Source organism: Plectrocnemia conspersa, unplaced genomic scaffold (genome assembly GCF_051122295.1).
Source record: "Plectrocnemia conspersa isolate PC_06_02 unplaced genomic scaffold, ASM5112229v1 ptg000008l, whole genome shotgun sequence".
NCBI classification, from domain to species: Eukaryota; Metazoa; Arthropoda; class Insecta; order Trichoptera; family Polycentropodidae; genus Plectrocnemia; species Plectrocnemia conspersa.
The window spans coordinates 24,019,385-24,044,668 of record NW_028277172.1 but is presented as its reverse complement, the minus strand read 5'-3'; the positions used below and the strand labels follow the sequence as shown (position 1 = coordinate 24,044,668).

The 25,284-nt window shown below is 26.3% G+C and overlaps 1 protein-coding gene across 2 annotated transcripts in view; it reads right to left on the bottom strand.

Moving 5' to 3' along the window:
- Nucleotides 1-562: 562 nt before the first annotated feature.
- LOC148233509 (paired box protein Pax-6-like) overlaps nucleotides 563-25,284 on the bottom strand; it is a 66,119-nt gene continuing 41,397 nt past the window's right edge. Inside the window, exons 3-6 of one of the 2 annotated variants that reach the window (XM_088189677.1) lie at nucleotides 18,546-18,686; nucleotides 4,530-4,817; nucleotides 1,536-1,720; nucleotides 563-1,417 (exon numbers count right to left, since the gene is read on the bottom strand). In XM_088189677.1, the coding sequence (XP_088045803.1) occupies nucleotides 986-1,417; nucleotides 1,536-1,720; nucleotides 4,530-4,817; nucleotides 18,546-18,686 (1,046 nt within the window). In that variant the 3' untranslated portion in view covers nucleotides 563-985. The remainder of the gene's footprint in view (nucleotides 1,418-1,535; nucleotides 1,721-4,529; nucleotides 4,818-18,545; nucleotides 18,687-25,284) is intronic. The other variant, XM_088189678.1, reaches the window with a different exon arrangement.

Here is a 25,284-nt window from a genome sequence, read left to right as displayed (position 1 = left end):
ATGTTTGATGACAAGAAAATGATGTAGTTTTTAACTGTCATATTGCAATATTTTTAAACATTGCAAGCAATTTAATAATTTTAACTCTCACTGCTTTTTAATAAAATTAAAATTATTCATTTAAAAATAACACCTTTATACTTTTCATTTTCTTTTTACATATCCTATTATTAAATCTGATGCAAAAAATAATGAAAAATATGTATTTTAAATTAAAAATTATGTTTTAGAAATACTATTAAACAAATCTTTTGAAGATATTTAAAAAAAATTAACAATATCAATATTTGTACAATCTTAAATATCATTTGATAAAAGCTTTTACTTTACTCTGCCTGGGATTTGGAAATCATCTATGACATTTATATTTTAAATAGTTGTGTGGCCTTAAAAATTCTAGATCTAATAAACTGATAAAATTTGATAACATCTATGCTCACCAAACTAGAGTATTCGTGGCTCTAAAAAACTAATAAGAGTATTGTTGTATACTTATTTTATTTAAATCCGCAATGTTGATTGTTGCTTTATTAATTAAAAAAATAATAATTAAAAGTCAGTCTTATTTTGTGAATTATTTATTCATTAACTATTCGTGTTTCGCTATTCATGTATATATATTTATGTTTGCAAATAAAAAAATATATATAATATAATAAATACACAATTAAAGCGAACGTATAATAACGTAAATTATATTTATCAATTTAACATAATGTTTATACAAAATTATTTCAAAATAAAAAAATGGACGGACATATGATAATAGTAGTATATATTCACATTTTTACAACAACAAATAATATTTACATAATAGTGTACAGGAACATTTCATATGTTTGCGTACATTAAGCGTTATTACGACATACAACAATCTTTGTGACCTTAACAATGTAAAACGTCAGAATTGATCAAATTTGTTCTAAACATACACGTGAGCTTATCACACTATAACACTTGTTCGAATACTGATTTGAAAACACTGTCAACGATCGTGTTTGGTCAACTGTAGCGGCTGACAACTTTGAGACTGTTCAACAGTTCTTTCGTCTGCCTCGACGGGCGAATGCGATCTGGATCTGTCGTATCTTCTGTCATAGTTATTCCTCTCCCTAGATCTCGCTTCTTCGCAATCCGACTCATCGTTGACGTTGATCTCTTCGTCCGAGTCCGACGAGGTGTATCCTCTCGATAGGTGGTCAGATCTGGCGAAGAGGTGCGATGCCGAATGAGGTATCAGGGCTTTGAAAGCGCTGTTCTCGCCTCCCATCTGAAGCAGAGAGTTAGCTTGGGAGCCAGGGGCGGAAACGTGGGGGACTGCGGCCGGGGACTGCGCCCTCGCGTGCGGTGAGCCCCTCTTCAGGAGGCTCATGCGCTGGTGTCTCCGCCACTTGGCGCGTCTGTTGGAAAACCAAACCTGTCAGTCAATATGCGAATTAGTTTGGTTGTATGGCGTTTTGCTAATAAATGGTGGGTAGGGATGTGGACGTGGGTCAAAAAGCTAATGTTTGGTACGTAATAGATGAGATAATCACCTGAACTCGGGCTTCGGATAAAGAGGTCTTGGAGGCCAGTCGCTCTCTGGTAGACACGCATGGGTAGTGCGATTTTTCGAATTCTTTCTCTAGTTCTTCAAGCTGGTCGGGGCTGAAAGTGGTCCTGTTCCTTCGGAACTTGGGTTGTTCTCCGTCTAAAGATCCTGTGTCGTCACCGTCTACATCTGTTCAAAAATAATATAATATGAAACCTAAGCAAACTTTGACCTAATATAAAATACATTTAAATTATTGCTTATGATATGTAATATATTAAGCAGTTCATATAAACATGTTTTTAATCTGAATTTTTACTTTTTGACTAATATTAGTCAAATATTCCGAGTAAGAAATGTTACAAAAATTTTTGTCAGGATTATATTTGTATAGTATTTAATTATATATGTTACAGTATTAGTTATATTTATATGATCATTTATGTGAAATTAAATTTTATCAGTAAATATATTTCTACTGGCAAAAATATTATTTAACTGATGTGCGCTAGTGAAATTATATACTTATAATTATATTCTTAGCGGTCATTAAACTCAGTTTGACAAAATTTAGGTTAGCTTTAGGTTTAAACAGCAAATAGATTCTTTGCAGCTGTCAAATTAAGTTACAAAAACCGTATAGTGAACCGCTAGTGAAATTTTAAATTAATTGATTGATACATTATCTCCGGTTTTGTTAATGAAATTGTATTTCTACTAGTGAAAATATAAAAATACACTTTCACTATAATTATTTTTTATTGAAAAATATATTTTTTTCGTAATGGGCGATATATAATTTTTACCCAATAATTACTTGCATATATTTAATTGGTTAAATGTTTGACTACTAATATGTTTTCTTTTGGCACATACAGTTTTGATTAATGAAAATAATTTTAATAAATATTTAAAATGTGGATAAAATTTGTATGTTATTATATAAAATAACATATTAAGATACTTTTTCTAGCGATTCTCATACAAAAAACATAAAATCGAGTACAAACGATTGAAAATCTTATTGCGTAAATTATTAAAAGCATTATATTCCAATATAATTATTTATAAAAAACGGGACTAGTTCTATTTGTGTAATATTTAAAAATAGTTCTATGTGTGTAATATTTAAGGGTAACTGTTTATTTACTAATTGCTATTTTATTAAAAAAAAATGAGAGAATTTATTAGCAAAAAAAAATTGAGAGTTTTAAAATTAACGAATAAGTATTCATTGATATATATCACGTTATTTATAATTTGTAGTAAAACTTTAAGTCTTAACTAAAGCTAAGATATAATATGATTTACGATTAGCAATAGAATTAATATAAGCAGTTATAACAAAAATACTTATGACTACCAATAAGAGCAGATTTTATGTGACACAATAATATTATTTTCTAGTAGTAGTTTTTGTAGCGATTTTTGTACAAAAATTTGTTAAAAATTATTTTAATAAATGACATTTTAATTAGAAACTAAATAAGTCTTATTTAAAAAAATCATATAAATAAACTTTTAGGCAAAAAAAAATAATCAAATTTAAGCTTCGAGAAAAACTAAAAAAAAAATTAGAAATGATGAAAATAATCTTATGGTAGATAATACATAAAAAATTAAATTAAAAATACATTTTATTTATTTCTACAATTTTTTTTATTATTTTTAATGGATTTAAATATATATACTTTGCATCATTGACGATAAAAATGTGATTTTTAAAATAAAAACATGATTTTTAAACCCTGATGTTTATTTGATAATTAGTCATTTTGTTAATGTCATATAACAAAATTAATATTTGTTGTTAAATTTATATCTTGATAAATAGAATTTCTCACTTTGCACAAAATAATTGAAAACAACTATAACAAAGATTTTTTTGTAACTATAGACTACAAAACCATATTTTATGCATCACTATATTATAAGTTGTATAATTTTTTTATATATACAAGTGATTCACTGATAAAATTTCTATACAAAAAAAATCAAGCACTAAAATCAGTTTCATTATTGTTAAATTTGGTTCGCTTCATAATGTGTTATAATTAATAATAAAAATAAGATTTTTAGAGACGGAAATCAGTTGCATAGCTAATTTATATGAGGAGAAATTTATTTGCAAAATAATATTTAAGTACAAAAAAACATTCAGGCAAAAACTGGTAGTAATATTAAAATCAAATTACTCACTTTGTGATTAAAATAATGACAAAAATATCAGCTCTAAGTTATCTACAGATTTTTTGCATTACAACAATATTAAATAGCATTATTTTGTAAAACTCGAAAATAGTTCGTTATAATTATTGAAAATAAATATTACGTAGCTGATTTCTATGTAGACTTGCCTGTTTATTTACTAAACAGTGTTTTTGTCAAAAATAATTTTGTTAAATCCCAAAATTTTAACTTAGTAGCAGTAAAACTCGTATTTTTATTTAATTCCCAATAAATAAAAATTCATAGTTTGCGATATAAATAACAAGAACCACTTTAAAGAATTATTTTTTTGCTGATTACTTTCCACAGAAGTATCATTACAATAGCAAATATTAAAATGTTGTAAGACATAAAATGAAAATAGGCAAAAATTTACTAGAAAGTCATAATTAAATATGTTTTTTGAAACCAAGTTTTTGCATTATTTTGCGACGAATAAAATATCAGAAATAAAACAGGATCATATTAGAAAAAATTTCTTTACGCAGGCATTAAACATTTTTTTTAAATAAGTAAAATAATTATGCTTATATCAGCGTCTCAATTTATGCAAAATATTTTTGGATTAACTAAAAAATAAAGTATAAGTTAATTATCCATATTTTGATTCTCAATGTATTATGTTATATGTAGAAATCGATAGTTCTTTTACTAAATATAAATATATTTAAAAAGTTTTTAAATTATGTGTATATAATGCTTTTAAAATAATATTAAAGTCTATGGTTTTGGAATAACATAATTCATTTTTGATGGATCTATTGCTTACCTATGAGTCCTCTTCCCGGCGAAGTCAAGAATCCTCCAGTTACATCATGGTGTAAATGATGTTGAGTAGAACCAGGTGGACTAGGGGGTGTTCTATGCAGTGGTGGTAAAGCAGGACCCCAAGCAGCAGCAGCTCCCCATGGGAAAGCAGCACCATACGGAGGAGGTGGAGCGTAAAGTCCATAACCAGCAGCTCTAGCAAACTCTGCGGCAGCTCTCTCAGCAGCTCTGTTTCTCAAAATTCGATTGATTGAAGAAACGCTCGGGGCCGTGGCGTTGGTGCAAACACCTACAACAAAAATATTAATCCTTTACAAAGCTGCCGACACTCATAGTTACAATCCGTCATCGAACGTTTGACAGGTCAAGGGTTTCCTGGAAACTGGGCGGCTTTCAACGTGATCGTCTCGAAGAGTTCAACGAATCCTGATCAATTAACGTCTCACGGATCTGTTCTATGTAAGGGTTATGATTCCAGGAAACTGGGAAGCGCCGGTCCCTGTGATCAGATAGAAAATCTGACAGGAGGCGCTCTATGAGCGCTCCCGTTATGAGCTTTCAATTTTGACGTGGACGTGTTAACGTGCGAGCTTTTGAAATAATGACCCGTTACTTTGTATCACTTATGAAGGGTGTGCACGTGTGATATTTATATTTTTTATTCTATGTCTATTTTATAAAAAAAAATAATGTTAATATACTATCATTGGATATGGCTTAAGAATAATTTAAGTTAAACCACATTATTTAAATCGGCAATGAAGGGCAATCACCTTTTTTTTAGTCGATAGACCGATTCATTTCCGTATCATCACGCAATTGTCGATTGACACGCCAAATTGCTATTGTTCGATCGAAATCGAACACGTAATTAAGTCGAGCTTTTAATTTCGAGAGTTCAGTTTTAAACGAGCGAAATTAATTTAGTTTCCACAATCGATCACAATCGACAATTTCCACGAAACGCTTCCTATGGCCACAAAGACCTTTTTCATGGGTCGTAATTAATCTGCGTGACTTTTAACAAATTTTCAACGGGCATCGGCGGTTAACGTGTTGATTATTTTTATTATTATTAATTACCGCAACAATTGAACCACGCGTGTATATTTTTTACAAGTGCATTATGTTTTAGGCATATGCTTAAAAGTGTCAAAAGGAATATAAAAATATATAAGGAAGTAATTTTAGATTTTAATTTATGTTTTATACTAATTTTTCCTATACTTACGTTTTGTAAATATACTTTTAAAGTCAAAAATTAAATATTTACAGTAAAAATTATTAGAGGAATAGATGTTTTTTAGATGGTTTTAATAGAGCCATAGATAATATAATATTAAAATATTTTTTCAATTAATTAAATAATATGTATTATAATATACGTAAATATAGATATGAATCCATGAATTATCATAATGTACTTTGTTTTATAATATTTTTAACTTTTAACACCGCAAAAAATCAACAATGCACATTTTTTTAAGTTCATAAAACGCTTTACGCCTAATTAAAGCCAACCCAATTCAAGGTAGATCAATTTGAAAACCACAAAATCTTCATAAGCGTGTTTTTTGCTTCAACATTCGCCATTTTGGTCGATTCGTTTTCGCAAATCGAGTGAAACGAACAATCGCCAAGAGATGGATGTTTTTTACTGTCGCCATTGTTTTTTGCGCCTAATATGTTATATATAACAACAACGAAAAAAACACATATCGAATTCACAGGTTGGGTTATTTGAACAAAAGGTTGATTTTTTCCATTCAGTTTTTAAATCGGACAGGTAGATGTATAAAAAAAGGATGCCTTCCGTGCAAGGATCATCGTCCCGGCGAAACAAGGTATTTATATTACCTTTTCGGGTCGGAAGAACAATAAAAGAGTGTTTATCTACCATCTACATTTTATTTCACACGTGATCCGTAAAACACAATCAATCACAAGTCATCAACTCTTGTCAATATCCATTGTAGAGATATGCCTCTATAAGAAAAGAGCAAACAACGTATTATGTTGTATTGTATGTTTTTAAATAAACCCTTCTATGATTACGCAACCTATATTTTAATTAAAAATAACGCATTGTTATCATTGAAAATTGTATAAATTTAATACAAAATATCAAATTACTAGTAACATTATATTATAAATACATAATAAACTTATTTTTATTATGATAAAGTGATAATAAGTGCCTGTAATAAAATTGACCATTTTAAATAATTAGAATATTATTATATTCATTATTAATCTTTAGTTGTAACATGTCAGGCACTGGCCCAATGCATTACCACTCTTCAATTACAAACAACCACTAAGTAAATAATTAAATTAATATTTATTAAATATTATTACAGCATACAATTAATTTATGTAAATCTGCATGAACTTGTAGTATTTTAATTTCAATTATTCATTACAATATTCATCCGTGAGCTTAGTAAAATCGAGGAAAAATTAATCTGTAACGATCGATCTGAATTATAATTATATAATAATCACTAATTCTGATTTCTAAGACACGAATGAAATTGCAATGCACTAGAATTTATAATATTAGTCATCGACTGGTTGAGACTGGAATATTAGTCAGCCACTGGTCTAATTTGCTATTTATTTTGCAAGGCTTGCACTTTTTTATGTATATAATTATTAATCTAATACGTAAAGGTAAGCGCTGATTTTAAATATCATTAGACTGTCCTTTATCTACTGAGCTTTTTTAGCTTAAAACCTCAATATCGATATTTCCCAAAAGAATTGATTCATTCAAAAATAATGGCGTAGGTTTTGGCGATTCTCATTAAAACACAAAAGCCAAATATCAAATTTCAGTAACCAAAGTGAATACGATTGTTAAAAGTTCCCTTTTTTTAATTTTCAACTATTCACAAAAAGATTTATTCAATTCTTACATTCAATATATTTATAAAAAGTGGTTAAATTATTGATTTATCGATTTATAAAATCGAAATATTATTTGAACACATATTATATATCAAAATTAAGGGTTGATAAATGGCTATAAAAACTATATGCAGACTCAAATATTTTATGCGGATTTTTACTTTCTATATAATAAATTAATGCAAATTTGCTTTTTTAATTTTTAACTATTCACAAATATACTAATTTACTCAAAATATTTTTAGAACGTAGTTAGAGCATTGCATTAACGTACTAAAATATTATTTTATTACATTTTATATATCAATATTAAGTTATAAAAACTATACGCATACTCGAATATTTTATACGAATTTTTAAATTCTGTATAATAAATTAATGACTATATTTATTTTTAATCGTTTACAAATTTCTAGAATGTGGTTAGAGCATTGCAATAACGCTTTATACTATATAAGCATTTAAAATCATATTTAAACATATATTATGTAGAAAAATTGAGCTACTAAAGGGTTGATAAATGGGTATATTAGCTATATGCAGACTCAAATATTTTATACAAATTTTTACTTCTGTATAATAAATTAATGAAAATGGTTGTACAAATTTTGCGTTTTTTAAATTTTAACTGTTCACAAGTATACTCATTGCTTTAACATATTTCTTAAAAGTAGTTAGCGCATCGCATTAACGGATTTTAATATATTAACATTCCTAATATTATTTAAATGCATATTATATATTAAAATTTAGCTAATAAATGTTTGATAAATGGTTAATAAAACTATACACATGCTCAATTATTTATACTGAATAATAAACTATTTACAAATATACTTATTGATATTTTAAAATTGACTCAATATATTTTTAAGGAGTTGTTAAAGTATTGCATTTGAAATATTACTTCGCTACGATACCATCGTTTTTTCTTGTTGATCCAAATCTTTCTTTAGCCTTAGTAATTCCAATTGAAATTCCGATGATTGTTATAGTTTCTTAGTCTGGTTCAAACCACATTTCATAAATAATTGTTCACATTTGTTTAAACATTCACATAAAGTTCAGTAAAGGACGCCTATGGGAACAATCAACAATGAACATAAACACTATTCTTTAAAGGAATGCTAACATGTGTTGATTCCTATTTGAAGATTCACTAAGAATGTATATATCCAACAGATGTTTACATGCATATGTAAATACAATACACTGCCCTGTAAATTCAATAGATTTTAAATCAATATTGTATTATAATATCAATATTGCATTGTATTTATATTTATTATTTTTTAATTAATATTGAGATAAAGATTATATATTCTATTCAAGTGCATGACTGTGCATGGTATAGACATATTTTAAAACACCCTGTATTATGTACGGCGTCGGCGCAATTTGATCGTAAATAAAGATGGCGTTTCTAATGCGCCGGATGTCGTGGTTATTGTCGGCCACCTCCCGTGACCACTATTGTCCAATAAGATGTCAAATTTTGACGCCCCTCCCACGTGTTCATTGGACGCTTACTGACACGCTTTAACCTTTCACTCCTCGCTGATTCCCCATGTAACATATATACATACATACATTCAAATAGGGTTAGGAGGATCAATAGCGGTAATCAAATATTTTTGGACATTGTTTTAAAAACAAAGCTTGTGTCATCAGCATAGCATAACTAGATTTTGTAACAAAAATTCATATTTCAAGTGAAATTTTAAAATAGAAATACTTTATATTTTTATTAAAAATATATTTCAATCAAATTGTGAATGTTATATTATACTTTAACGCATATATTTAGAATTAAATAAAATAAATGAAAGCACAAAATAGCTACATTTTTATTATTAAATCGTGATATTACAAATTTAGTATATATTTAAATTAATATTGTAGAAAGATTTCCGTACATTTTAGAGCATCATATTAGCGCCTATCAGCTAAATTATATTTTTGCTAGTAAAAATATAAAATACTATATTCTACTAGTGAAAATGTATTCCGATATGATTTTACTTAAATGACGTATTTTAAAAAATATTTTCGGGATAGATTCGAGATTGTTTTTTTCTAGATTTTTTCTGTAGAAATAAGTTCATGAAACTAAGTATATTATTTATTAATTTTGCTGCATTAGATCTAGTGTTCAAATTACTGATAATATAATCCATAAAAACATAAAAATTTTATAATTCAGCTTGTGCTGTTGTTGATTTTTTGTTATTTCTTATTCGATCTGAAAATTCAGATAGAATACTCAAATTTACTGCTACTAATCTACATTTGTTAAATATTTCCTCTCATGTGTAATATTTTTTAAACGTTCAGAAAGCAATAGAGTCAACAATAATTTGCAAACAAATTTTAAGCCGCGTCAAAAAACTACAATCTGTAACTTTGAATAATAATGTTTATTCTAAAAATACTACCTAGAAAGTGGATACCTTTGAAGGCAATGTTCCGCTTCTTTTATTTATTGTATAATATGTATAAAAATGGGCTTAAGGAACTTATACCTGTAATACATCAGTGTATGAGTACATCTCAAACAACAGTAGTTTAGTTTAGATTCATTATTTGAGGTCGGTTTTTACTTTTTTTGTAAATATATTATTGCTATGATTTTTAGGACTTTGTCCCGGGAATTTGTCCCCTCTCGGCGGGTCTAGTCATTGTCAGTTCCATTCAAACTACAATAGAGTTATGAAAAACATGTTTATAGCATTTCAAACGGAAATAGTTGAAAAGTGTATGTCAGGCTTATTCGGTGATTTTATTTATATTATATTCTATCAACTCACTGTAACATCTACAGATATTAGAGTAAAATAGATATGGACCTTAAGCTTAAATTTACTTAAAAAATGCAAGTTTATTTTTATGGTAAAAACAATATTGTTATTATCAGTCAAAGAACTATATATTAAATTACAACTTATATTCACAAATATAATATATACATTTTTAGAATTTATTTTCAATACAGAATTTATTTCTGTTTGATACAAACTAAAAAATTAACCTTTATTGAACTTTAACCTTTTTCTTTTTATTCAATACATTTAAAAATAACGCATTGAACACATTAACATAGCTAGAAGGTGGGCAGAACGCCCCGGGCGGCACTTGCTTGGGGTCGGCATTTACGCAATAAAGTGTGTTTTTTTTAAAAATATATATCCAATATTTGAAAGCAATAAACAACAGTTTAAAAAATTATTTTAAAAAACTATTTTTGTTTTAAAAAACTATTTTTGGCCAGCATAAAATTTTTACCTGTTTCTTAAAACAGATGTTCCATATTAATAAATAAAATATTTATATGCCTGATAATCGTGTTTCATCAAACTATGTTTATTAAATATCTTGCACATTTTTTTACACGTAAAATGTGTAGGGTATGTATCGTAGCTGAGAGGGGGCTCAAAAAGAGTAGCTCCTGAAAGTTTTTTTATTAGATTATTGTATGTGAGGAGGATTGTACAGTCAATAGAATCTGTATTCTTAAGTATGAAATAGTTTGATGGGAGTGTAGGGCTTATTTGACATATGAAATGCTTTTGTAAAATGCTGCTTACTGACTGTAATTTCTAAGCGGAGAATTTTATTATAGTTTTGCTCCCCAAGCTTAAATCTACTAACAAAATTACAGCTATAGTATTTATGGTTTGCTGAAATTGTTTTCCTTAGAGCAATTTCAAACAGAATAAGTCTTGAAATTTAACTTTGGGCACAACATTTTTACAATAGACTAATCTTATTATTAATTAAAGAACAATATTACATACTAATAGGAAGAAACGATTAATAATCAAATTTTAAAATACATGAATTACAATTATTTTGCTAGGTTTAAGTTTAACTTTTTATTTATATTGTTTTTATTGTTAGTGGAATATAAATAGAAAAAATATTATATGCATTTATTAAGAAATGTTAATTACTGTAATAGTAGTCTTAATCAGTATTTAGAGTGGTTTAACTATTTGTACATTTCTCACTTCAATGATTGAAACATCTACTTTTTATTCATTATTAAGGCTTGCTATACATATTAGATAATTAGAATCGGAATAAATAAAATGATGGATTTATTTCACCTATTAAACCAAAATAAAAAATACAATTTTATTACATAAAAAAGTATCTGAAATATCAGTATATTTGTAGATCAACAATATTATAAATTCATTATTCTAATATCGCATCATTGCAGATATCTAACACAACTTCTGCTAAGGGTAAACCAGTGCAGCAGAGCCTTCTATAAATATCGAAACCACTTGCTGCATCTCGTGTTGAATTAACAAAAATTATTCTAAATTACACCAGCAGCAATCTTAAGCCTCGATTCTCTCATACATCGTTTCGGCACGATTTACGAGCTTTTCTCGCTACTTATGGTAATGGTATGGGAAAGCCCCTCGGCCCTTGGCCGATAATGAAAATAGACTTGTTCTCATATCAATCACACACACAATTTGCAATGCGACAGGTGTGCCGGTAATAAAATTATCCGAAGCGATAAACGACACCATTGTGCGAATAAGACGCCTACCGTAGCCCGAGGCACCGACACGCTCAAAAGGGACGCTGTCTCTTAAAAAGCGATAAATCATCGCCAGCATCACCCCTCGGCGGGATGAGATCGATGCTGTTTGAAAAGTGGATATACGGATACGTGGCGGGCTTACCAACCGCAACGGGAGCAGTTTAATGTCTCTGAGATTGATGGTTGATCGTTGGTCTTGTAAGGATGTGAGTATCATGCTGGTTATACTGATCATGTCATTGTCACTAGAGCTGACAGTCTTGAGAATCTTATAAATAATACAAAATATATTTAAATCTATACCTTAAGTGTAATTTACTAGTTATTTTATGTAACGTGTATTTTCGCATTTATTAAAACTAAGAAATATATTAAGATATGATGTTAAATTTGGTTTAAAGCAAATTGCTAATATTCTTAAATACTGTATCAATATAAAATCGCTGAAGTGGAGAATATATAAATCAAAATTAGCTTACCCTTTGTACTTTATATATATTTATATATGTATGTACATATATATTATTAAAGGGTCGCGAATGCATAACGGTTTTATGAAAGGTTTTGCATGTGTAAAATTATATTTGCTATACACGTTTCAGAATGTGATAAGTTAGGAGCCAGAGGCTCTTTATCTCGTGTAATACGTGACTTTTACTACATATGAGATATTTTCTTGCAGTTATAATATTGTAATTATCATGTGAATAAAGCAGACATATTTCAGTTATTTAATTTGATAATAATTACACGCGAAGTGACTATGGATATTTCTTTATAGTGCATTAAAATAATATTTATAAAATTAACATTGCAATGTTATAAATAATAAATAGCTAGATAGTTTCTCAAACATTTTATGCGTTAATTAATAATTATAGTATCAAGGAATCCCGCCTCCATGTTAATACACGCATTAATAATATAATTATAGCGTTACATCTACAAGACTCTTGATTCAATTGAACGCATCTATTGTTGTGTTATTTCACGCGCATGCGCGGTGAAGCTCTCGCAGTAATAGCAAATTATAATAATTTTTCACGCGATTGCGGATGCTTCTTCCAAAAGAGTCGCAAAAATAAATTAGTCGATCATTGAACATGTTCCGTTTCGAAAGCAATGTCCGAGCGTGCACGAAGACTGTCGTTTCAGTAATTGTTATAACGAAAAAAGAGACGGGATCTTGATGGCTGGCACGACACGAAAAATGGTTCCCGATGAGGTAAAAGTAAAATAATATACGATAATATTATGCATTAGGAAAAAATCTGATCCATTATAATAATAACGATGGTGGTTATAATTTGTATACGTTTATTATCTCTCGGCGTTACTGGATTGATAAGTTGTATAATAATTCGTTTATGACATGACACAGTCATTCACGTGTGCATGTTTCTATGTTGTTTTTTGTTTTCCCAGTTCATGGTATTGGAAACAAAGTAATTTTAATTTAAAAAATACATTGTTGATGTTATGAAAGGGTTATTATAAAATAGTTATATGTATACTATATTTTTTACACCATTAATTTGTATGCAATTTAATCTATTTTTGTCCGCAATATTGTTTTTAAATTTAGTTTTGCATGAAAAAATGCTATTTATGTATTTTTTAAATATCTAGTTCTTTATTTTAGACATTCAGAATTCCTTATAGATTATTAAATATAGAAATTTTGACTGTAGCTATACAAAAACTAAGATTACGGCCATTACCATTTTATATTTTCTTCGTAACAATTTTAACTAACTATAGGATAAAATAACAATAGGATAGAAGGTATTATTGATTGTTTAAATTACTTAAAAATTATAAGCGCAATACAATTAATTACATTTTGATTGCATTATTTAAATTTAATTTTATTGAGAGTAATGAACTTAATAATTAAAAATTATATTTCTATTGTGTGATATTAAATATTTTAATTTGTAACATATTTATGTATATTATAATAAATATAAAAATTAATTTATTGTGTTTTTTAAGAAAAAATGTAATAAATTTTATTTTATGGATTGTAAAAATTATTTAATTTTAATAAATACAAATTTAAAGATATTATTCAAGCGTAAGTTATTAAAATTTTATTTTTTATTTTAGATAAAGTATTTAATGCTCATGAAAATTGGCAAATTTTAGTAATTGTTTTAATCAATAATTAATGGCTATATAATATTTTTTTTGCGATATAAATATGATTGATTTATTGTTCAAAATATCTTTGAATGTGTTTTATTGAATATTGATATTTTAATATTGAAGCATAATATATAAAAGGATCAGTATTTTTGCCTGATTGAGCTCAGTGCTTTAATTTTTCGGTCACTTTTTTAAATTAATAGTAAGTAACATAAATATATAGTCAGTAGTTAAATGAACTTGCGTAACTTGCTGATTTTACTTTTTTTTAATATATGACTTTTTTGATTGTCTTACATAGTAAAATAATTTTTTTAGTATAAAATATATATTTTTGAGATATGAGTATACAATAAACTATAATTTTTTAATTTATAGAATATTGCCAAAATATAATTAGATAAATGCGAAAAAAATATTTTAAAATGACTGTTGCTTTTTTATGTCAACATTTTTAATATATCTTGGTAAAATGCTAACATATAATAGGATTATTATTTTTGTCTGATTGAGCTTAGTACTTTAATTTTAATAAATAGTCAGTAACATAAATATAGTCAGTAGTTAAATGATAATGTCATACTGATTTTAATTATTTTTTTATATAATGAGTATTTTAATTGTCTCAAATATTGATATATTAATAAAGAACGATAGTATTTAATAGGAATGATATAGTATTTTTGTCTAAATTTGCGTACTTTAATTCGACGAAAACTTTTTTTAATAAATAGTCAGTAAAATTTATTTTTAAACTTATTTCCGGGATTTTTAAAAAAATGGTATTTTTAATTTTGTTTAACAGTATGAAAATTAATGACTATAAATATATATTATTTGTAATAAATATTTATTAAAAAATTAATTTTAAAATTTACATTGAAATATATGAAAAATATCTTTGGATATGCTTTATTGTTTAAGCATTTTTTTATATTTTAGACAGTAACTTGATTATATTTTCAATCGTAATATATATTAAATTTTTAATCTATAATTAAAAATAACTAACATTTTATTTAATAATATAAACTTCTTTGTTAAAGGTCAGTATTTTTGTCTGATTACGCTTAGTACTATTATTTTACAGTCAGTAAAATAAATATAGAGTCGGTAGTTAAATTATGAACTACAAAATCAAATTTCATTGTCAAACATATTTTAATTTTTTTTATAGAATGACTTTTTTGATTGTCTCAAATAGTATAATAAATTTCTGGTTATAAAATATTTATTTTTTAAATATGAGCAAGGAATAAAATACAGATTTTAAATTTAAGGAATATTGCCATAGTATGATTAGATGAATGAGAAAAAAATATTTTAATGTGTGTGTTTTTAATATTTTTATTAGTATTTAAATGATTTTTTAGTGGTTAGTTATATTGAATTGTGAATAATATTGTCGCTTTTATTGGATCAGTTCTTTTTATATTTTTATCAATACTATATTGATTTTTTTATTAGTGAAATATAATAAATCTTGAGTTTTTATTCAATATTGATATATTAACAAAGAACAATAATATGTATTAGGAATGATAAAGACATGTATTTAGAGGATGATTATTTTTGTACTTGTTTTAATAAATAATCAGTTTAATTTATTTTCGAACTAATTTCAAGGCTTTTTAAAAGAATGTCATTTTAAATTACGTTAAGCAGTATAGTAATTGCGAATTATAAATATAAATTATTTTCGATAAATATTTATTAATTTATATTACTTTAAAATTAATATATACAGATGAATAAAAAAAATAACCTTGAATGTTTATTAGGCTTTATTAGACAAACTATTTTTGAATTTATTTTTAGGTCAGTAACTTGATTATATTTTCACTCTTAAAATATATAATTAATTAATAATAAGAAATAATATTATTTAATGGTAGTAATATAAACCTGTTTTTTAAGGGTCAGTATTTTAGTCGAATTTTTCTTAGTACTTTAATTAGTCGTTTCGTAGTTTTAATAAACAAATAGTAACATAAATTAAATATTCTATTAATAAAAGGCAAACTAGCGTAAATGTAATTTAATGTCGAACTGACTTTATTGTTTTTTTTTAGTAAAGACATTTTTCAATTAATCTATTAGTTTAATATATATATATATATATTAGTTTATATATTATATATACAAATAAATTGGTAACATTAAATATATATCAAAATCAAAGTGTATTTAAAATTTTACTTGGAATTTTTAGTATTGTTTGGTTGATAATTTTTGATAAATATAGGACAAAGACTAATTTAAAATATAGTTTATTTTATATTTGCATAAATTATATATAGATGGAATAATAAACTAGGATTTGTTTCACAAGAATGAGGTTGTAAGCATATCCGTTATACTAGCAAATTTTATGTATAACATATCTACAAATCTTTTCATAGAATCTCCAAAAAAATGGATGAAGAACGGATGCTATTACTTTCTTATTAAACAAAAACATTTGTATTTTAAAATTAAAATATATCAAGTGAGTCACAGATAAATTTTAGGAAAAATATTCTTTACCAAAACTATGAATTGCGTTAGGAATTATATGGTAGATCAATAAATTTATGAAAACATTTATTTATAAGCAAAATCATTTTGCACTAAAGTTACTAAAAGTACAATGTCTAAAATTCTCAAATACTTATAAATTAACATATACATTAGCTCACATATTTTTTGAAATATATATAAATATAATTAAAAATATTTATAGAAACGATTTATTTTTGGCTTATATTAGAGTCGTGAGCATTGTTACCGAGTTAATCGTCAGATCGCCGATGGCGTGCGGTTGTCGCGGTTAACGTGCGAGTTAGAGGCCGCGACTTAATTAGACTTTAATTTTCTTAACAGCAAACTCTTGGTTATTGTCGGGGCAGAACACAAAAGTGCGCTTCAATCGACCAATTTGGAGTTGCACCCGTGGGAGATTCGAATCACCGACGGCGACCGTCGTGGTGTCACGCAATGGCGACATACCGATCAAATATTATACCTAAGTATTGAAAAATATACATGTGACTTGAGTTCGACATGCAAGGAAAATTAGTTACATTTAGATCAATTTTATTTATATTTAAATTAAAATGCATGAACGATGTTTTATACGGATTTTTAGTATGTGTTTTTTTTATGGAGCGCAAATTTTATTTTTGAACAATTATTCTATTCCTTGAAAAGTATTTTTAATTTACATCTAATGATTGATTTTAGTATGTAATGATACATATTATATTTTAATATAATTTAAGTAATTTGAATATTAAAAATTAATGGAATAAGTTAATATATTATATTCACAAAAAATTCCCAATACTTAATATATGTACATATAGTGATAAAGTGATGATTAAATTTAATTATAAATTTATCACTATGTATACATATATTAAGTATATCTCATATTGATCACTATAATAATGTAAAAAAAATTGATTTGCTCTTTCAAGACAAAAAAAGGTATTATATTGTCTCATTTGACCATTGAATAATAGTTTAATACCTATTCGCAATGAAGTCGTTAAAATTATTTTTAAAAATATTGAAAATATGAAAATGAAAATTATTTTTTAAATTGTCGTTTTTGTAGTATAAACTAATTTAAAAAAAAATAATTATATTATTTTGCCTCAAAAACATTATTAAAGCAAATATTTTTTTTAGATGATCTGCTTAATTTAAAAAAACTAAGATTAAGTTACACCGTTGAAAGATATAGAAAAGTAAAAAATAAATATAAGTTTTGCGTGATTATTGTGTTGATTTTAGTAGCTCATTATTTCTTAACTTCTTACATAACCCAAAGAACATATTGAAAATTAGTCAAAGATTATTTGTGGACTTGTCACCATAATCTCCGCCGATTCGTTAAGTCAATTACATACGGCACTGAAATAATGTAAAAGTACAGTAATCGGATTACAGTATCAAATGGTAACCTAATGCGTCGCCGAAAAAGTACGCATCAAGTTTTAAGCTTAATCTCGTTAACATTTTACGCGCAAGGTGCTTAATGACCTACTTAACCGTTCGATCTACTTATAGCGTAATGTTCAGTGGACATTTCCCTGGCTTTTCGTATTTTAGCTGAGATGTTTATTTTTAAATGTAAAATAATACGCATGTCTTAAAAAAAATGACAATTATAATTTCTATAATTAACTTTACCTTCACCCGGCCCTCAAATCGAGTCCCTCGGGTCTTTTTCGATATATATTTAATATGTTCGTGTATTTTTAATAAAGCAATTACTAAACCACAAAATATTATTTAAAACGTATCTTGTAATCAATTTTATATTTGCGTTTCTACCCCACCTCAAAACTATTTTTGAGGAAATCTTACTGTTCCCAGGAAAATTTTAAACTAGTTCCACATACAAAGGAGACTCACCTTCCGATATGAGCCGCTCCCTGATCTCCCACGCGAATATCGTAGGGTTCTCCCTTTTGTATTGTTCGATCTTAGACACGACCGCAGGGGTCGCCACTTTTGGTTTGCTGCCGCCGATGAGACCCGGAGGCCTTAAGGTGCCTGCAAAAGTAAAATATAAATATTTAAATACACCCATCAAAGCTTATTATTTATTATGTTTGATTGTATTATCTATATCGTGTTATCGTTTAGTTATGTGGAGAGAGAGATTCATGACGGTTTCGGGGTCGATAATTGCCGTGCACGCGTTTGCATTAATATTCATTAAGAAAATAAACAAAGTACAGTGTGAGTAATAAATAATGTGAATTGGGTCCGCCCTTTACAGAAGCGTCAACGGCGGGTGTTGACTCGGATAAAAAAGGTTGGTGATCGCTTATCGGGTAGGGCACACCCTCGGGATAAATCCTTTGCGCGCTCGCGTTTGAATGATATTGTTTTATTGGGTTTGAATATATTTTTAAGTGTATATACAGGTAAAGAAATATTATTATACATTTTTATGGTAAATATGCTAAGAAAACATCTTTCACAAAGCACTGTTAAACCTAGCCCTACTAATGTGTATTGAAATATCTGTATTTTTAATAAATTATATTTTATGTAATCCAATAACAGTAAGAGATAAAAATTTGTTGTGATAATTTTGAGTTAATTCTGGCAGCACGATAGACTAGTAAAAATTATACTAAATAAATGTAAAGTCTAGGTGCTTTTTTATTTCTTTCTTGTATTAAAGATTGATTGATTATTTTCTAATTATAATTTTGATTGATTATTACAGTTTAAGTTTTCATAAGTTTCTTTCACAAATAAATATTGTGAAAAAATATTAAAACATATTTAAACTATGTCGTACATAATGACATCTAATGATAGTAAACTGTAATAATAATTTATAATTAATAAAATATGTCACTGATTCAAAGATTTTAATTTCTGTTTGCTATCCCACTATTTATTTATTAGTTGTTAATTGTATTCACTTTGATGTTACGCTTTATCATAACACCTGGAAATTAACAATAAATAAATTACCTAACTTTGCTTTTAATAGAGAAATATGTCATTCAGTAAATTTGGGGATAATAAAAAAAATAGCATGAAAACTTATGTTCCCTTTGCACATATGATACAAAAGGTCGGTTAATGGACAACATCTTAATTATATTTATAAGGTAGATAGTATTATTTTAACAGTAAAAAAATTGATTTAGAATTTTATTTGGTTAACTTTATGTTAGTACAACTTTTATGCAAATAGTAAAAATCAATAATAAAAAAATTTTAGTGCAATATGAATATTATATTTGCTTTAACTTTATTAAATTTGTTTTTATTATTATTTTTAATGCTTAGCAGACTTAGATAGTAGATATGCTTATTGTGCAAACAGGAGGATGCCAAGAACCCTAATTTATTGACTATTCATTTATAAATACTTGTTCTTAGCTACTGTTTTATATCATAATGATTTTTAAAGTTTGTAGCATAAAGGAATTCAGAGTAATCAATAACAGCTTAAATAGCTATGTAAACCTTTCGCAAAAATAGAAAAATATTTTTTTTATCACCTTCCTGTAATAATTTTATATACAAAATTACAATCGTGAAATTAGGATGACAGCTTTATTTATTTTGGAACAAACGATTTTTGCTTTTTATTTTATACGTATATGCTAGATCAAATACTATATTCTAGTTCTGGAAACTGTATAATGGTTTTATTAATGTCATTTAAATCTAGACTGAGATATATACGTTTTGTTAAGTATTTTCTCTAAGCTCAAATATTACTATAATTAATAACTTTAAACAGCTTAAAATTTGAGCATTGGTTTAAGGTAGATGAATAAAATAATACCATATAATAATAAAGTTTATATCTGTGAGTAACATATAAATTAAAAGATATATTTTGCAAAAAATAAAGAGGGAAATGGTTTAAAAATAGACCAAGGAAAAAAATTGCTCATATGCGAGATTTAGAGACTTATTTAAAACATTTTTCTAAAATAAAATATATTTGCTTTTTGAATATCCAAATTGAAATCTCAGCACCCATTAAGTAGTAATGATCATCTTTAAAAAAATATATTGATAAGAAAAACATCAGAAGTTCTCAAATATTCGTTATTTTTATTTTTAGAATTTAAAAATACAGACTAAATAATAATTCACAATTATAATTAGACGTAAACTACACTTCTTAAATTGATTGATAATATCTAGGCTATTTAGTAATTTGTATTGCCAATAAATTAATATCAATAATATCAATGCTTACATAATAAAAAAAATTACGTTTATATAAATAGCTTAAAGAAATTTAATTTATTACATCTTATATTTAATGTGAGTACTTCAATATAATTATTAAACTAAAATTATTTCAATAAATAAAATAATTTATATTGTCACAATAAAATTATTATAATTAATAATGCTTAATAATAATTCTAGAGTTAAAAAAACGATTATTTATGCAATGATGTTGCTCTTTAATAAGTTTTTAAAGGTCGTTTTCATCTATATAAATCATAAATAAAGATATTGTTATAAGAATTTGTAAACCATTTAAAAATAATATATTTTTTTTTAGAAAATGTCATTAAACATAGCACTCTAATTCTTCTTATGAATGTAAATTAACTATACTACTATCTTTATTATAATTTGAAGTAATACAATAACTTGTTTAGTAGTATTAAATTTACTTAAGTTTTATTTAATTTTTTATTGCACTAAAATTGCATAGTAATTAAAGTTAACGCCTTACTAAAATTCATACAATATGCAAAGATTTTATGAACCATAATTATTTATTAAAATATGGTTGTTAAATCTATAAAATTTAATAATACAAGATTATTATTTATCTATTGTATAAGACTTTATAGTTGTGTAAATAAGAAAATAATGTTAAAATTACACTCTCTTTCATAAACACTGCATTTACAATGTCTAATTAAACTTTTATAAAATCTACCTATATTTCTTTATAACTACCGTTAATATTATGATTTATAATTCACTAAATAATTATTTGTTATTATTTTATTGCAAAATCTCAAATACAAAATTGATTTATTGTCTAAACCACGTTTAAAAAATCGATTATGTAATGATACGTTACAGACAAACCCACAATCTGGCACTCGAGCCACAGATTGACACCTCGTCGGTCCGTCACACTTGACTAACAATCACCATTTTTATTATATACGTATAATATTCATCAATCGATCCGTTGGCTCTTTTGCAAGTCATTTTTTTTATGAAATGAAAAAAAACTCAAGAGCAAGGGACTAGTTTTGCACCTTATCTAAAAGCCTCGATGGTAATTGGTTACGGGCATGCGATTATTTTTATGTCCGATTTAATTATTGGTAGATGATTGCTGCCAGCAATTTAACCATCAATCATCAAGGGAATACACGAGGAGAAACTCGCTCTTGACTTCACAAACCGACTCTTCGTATTATATGTGTGTGCGCGCGGAAAAAAATGGTTCGAATCCACTTACATAACGAGAGAATGCGAAGCGTGCGAAACTTGTAATCGATACGCGCAAATAATTTTATTGATTCAATTAAATTTTAATTTAATTAAAATTATTTTTTAAATAAAAATAGTTTTCGATATCTGAATTTATCAACTTACTATCTGATCCTTGAATCATAAAGACGGAAGGGTCAAGACTTAGATGTGAATGTGGGCGGTAATCGATTTGATTTATTTAACTTTTAGTGTAATTTAGTTTGTTGTTAGTTATTATTATAATTATCTTATATATATAAAAAAAAGATATGTTGATGCTTATCAAACTGCGACAAGCTTAAAAGTTAACCCTTTAAAGCATAATTTGAGAACGTTTTAAATTTAAATTTATTTTATGCAAAATTATTTTCTTATTGTTTTTGGTTTTTATTATGTTTATTTAATGCTACAAATCATATTTAAATTTAATAAAAATATTTGTAGCTTGATGTTTATATTAATAATAAGTGTCAACATTTCATTTTTAGTTTTTAAAAATCACAAAAAAAAGCTCAGGTTTTTTTTATGTATTGTAATTATTTGTAATTATTAAAAAAATACTTTTTGTTATTTCAAACCAGTTTTTCTTTTAAACGATAGTTTTTATAGAACAATTTAAGATATAATTTGTACTATTTATTTTCACAATATTTTATAATTAGGGTTTTAATTTAAATTGAAGAAAAATTATTTCAATTTAAATTAAAGTAAAAAAATCCTTAATTTTTAAATGTTATTGTATTTTTAGTTTGGTAATATAAATATTTTACAAATCTACCCATTTAAATAAATATAAATTTATTACTTAGATATTTTAAGAGTAGTAAAAATAACAAACATTTATTTAATCGTTCTTGTAATTTAAATTCCACGTAAATTTTTAAGCAATTTATGCTCATATTTGTTTTCGACTCCTACCTCTCTTACGAAAGATTATAACCATTAAACTATTGTGCGCTCTTTGGAATGTTAATGCGGTGATTTTGCACATTAGCCTTAAGCTACGCATTTTTTTACATATACATTTACACATATTAATACAAATAAAAGCGACGAGTGGTGCATGTTCTTATATTAAATAATTATGAAAAAAATAATTAATTTATTATATAATATTAATTGTAATTCAAAATAATTATTAAATTATTCTATTGTTATAAATAATAATATACTAATAAACATTATATTGAATTTAAAGTTAGGTTAAATATAAATTTTCGGGTTTGTGTTCTCCCTACTCGTTGATATCTAATGCAATAAATAGCATTGTATCGGGAATTTGTGGATTCTACCTATTAATAAATTAAATAAAGTTAAAAATAATAATTTTCATGTTTTCTAAAATTAATTTGAATAATAATATATTTTAATTAATTAAAATTAAATCGACTTATAAATTATTTATAACCAGGTTTGTCACTTTTCTGCTCATTAATATCAAACAAAAATCTGCATTGTTACATTGCGTTATAATAACACAAGTTGTTTTATTTATGGCTTAAATAATTTAAATTTTTTCTCATTCATAACAACCATCTGTTTATATATTCAATCATTCAGAAATATGAATGAAACCACCTTTGTCCAAAAACGATCGAATTCAAGTTCAAAACTTGTGTGTTCAGCTGTAGTTTTATTAATTCATGTTTGCGTAATAGTGCTTCGATTGCGTTAAACTATACAATAGCTTCTAAAGCAACTGGAATAGCTATATTTATATGCCTTTGCAATTACTAAAGTTACGAGTGAGCAATTTGCGAAGCAATAAATACTCAGACTGTGCACAATTATTATTGTAATTGAAAATTTGCATGTGCCGCTTGTTGCGATTATTTATTGCGTCCGAAGCAGTAACGATGTCAAATCGTTCTCTTCGATTGATATGATTTGTATAGTTGGCTTGGCTTGCATTTGTCGCCGTTAAACGTCAGTTATTATGTGTATTTCTAACTACTATTGAGCAGTTTGTAATTACACGCAGTGGCTGTAAATTGTCTGTAAAGTATATTTATTATTTATTTAAATCTTTATAATTTAAAATAAAAATATATATTAACACTTATTAAATAATCTGTGGTTCTAGGATCATTTTTATTTTTATGTTTATGTGTTAATGCACAATTGACATCTGACTTAGATTCACAAGTAAAACTATAATATTGTAAATCATAGAAAGGCTTTAAAAAACATTTACGAAATTCTCAATAGTAACTGCAATATATATGATATGCAATTATAGTAAATTGCAGTCTGTCTTTCTATCCTGACATTTAGAAAATAATCTACAATATTAATAAATCTCACGTGGATAAGCAATTTATGAGGACAACTATAAATAAATTATTTTTATCTTTAATCCTTAAGTCGATCTCTCCGTTATCAATTTATTAAAATGTTTCTTCTGCATTTTCCATTTCTTCCTTAAATATTGTAATTTTCAAGTCTTAGTAAATAATAAGTTTTTGAATCACAAAATTATTTCTATGTTAAATTTGCTTTCTGATTCTCAGAGATGAATACTGTATATTAAAATTGACTTAAGAATGGATTACTACACAAGCAACTTATTCTCTACTTTAGTCAGTTTGAAGGTTTTGCTCATTAGTCAGTAATATTTATTCAAAATGAGTCTTAGCTGCTTTCTTTTACTTTAAATTGAGTCGAATTGTATCCTTAAATACATTACACCTTCCAATTGTGGTATTATCAGACTTTCTCACGGTAAACGAAATATGAACAAATTTAACTCTTATGATTTTACTCTCCAAATATGTTGCCATTCTTATATTTTTTGTAGAGGTTTTCTTAGAGATAAATGAACGCTGTATCCGGTTTCTCATGGGTAGCCATAATAACTGTGTCGTCAGTAAAGGTTATGCCGGTAGTCCTGTTTATAGTTGGAAAGTCTGTTGTATATATTAAGTGTGGTATTGGTTCTAGTACACTGCTCTAATGTACTCCAGATTTTATTAAACAGACGGAGGATTTTTAATTTACATAAAATTATTAAGAAATCTTTCGCTTAGATATGAATTTATTATTTTATGTAGTGCCTTTTTAATTTTATATTTGAATCGCATATGCCACACTTTATCGAAAGCTTGACTTAAATTAAGGAAAGAAAATGAGCGATCTTCCGCTTTTGTAGATTTTTAAT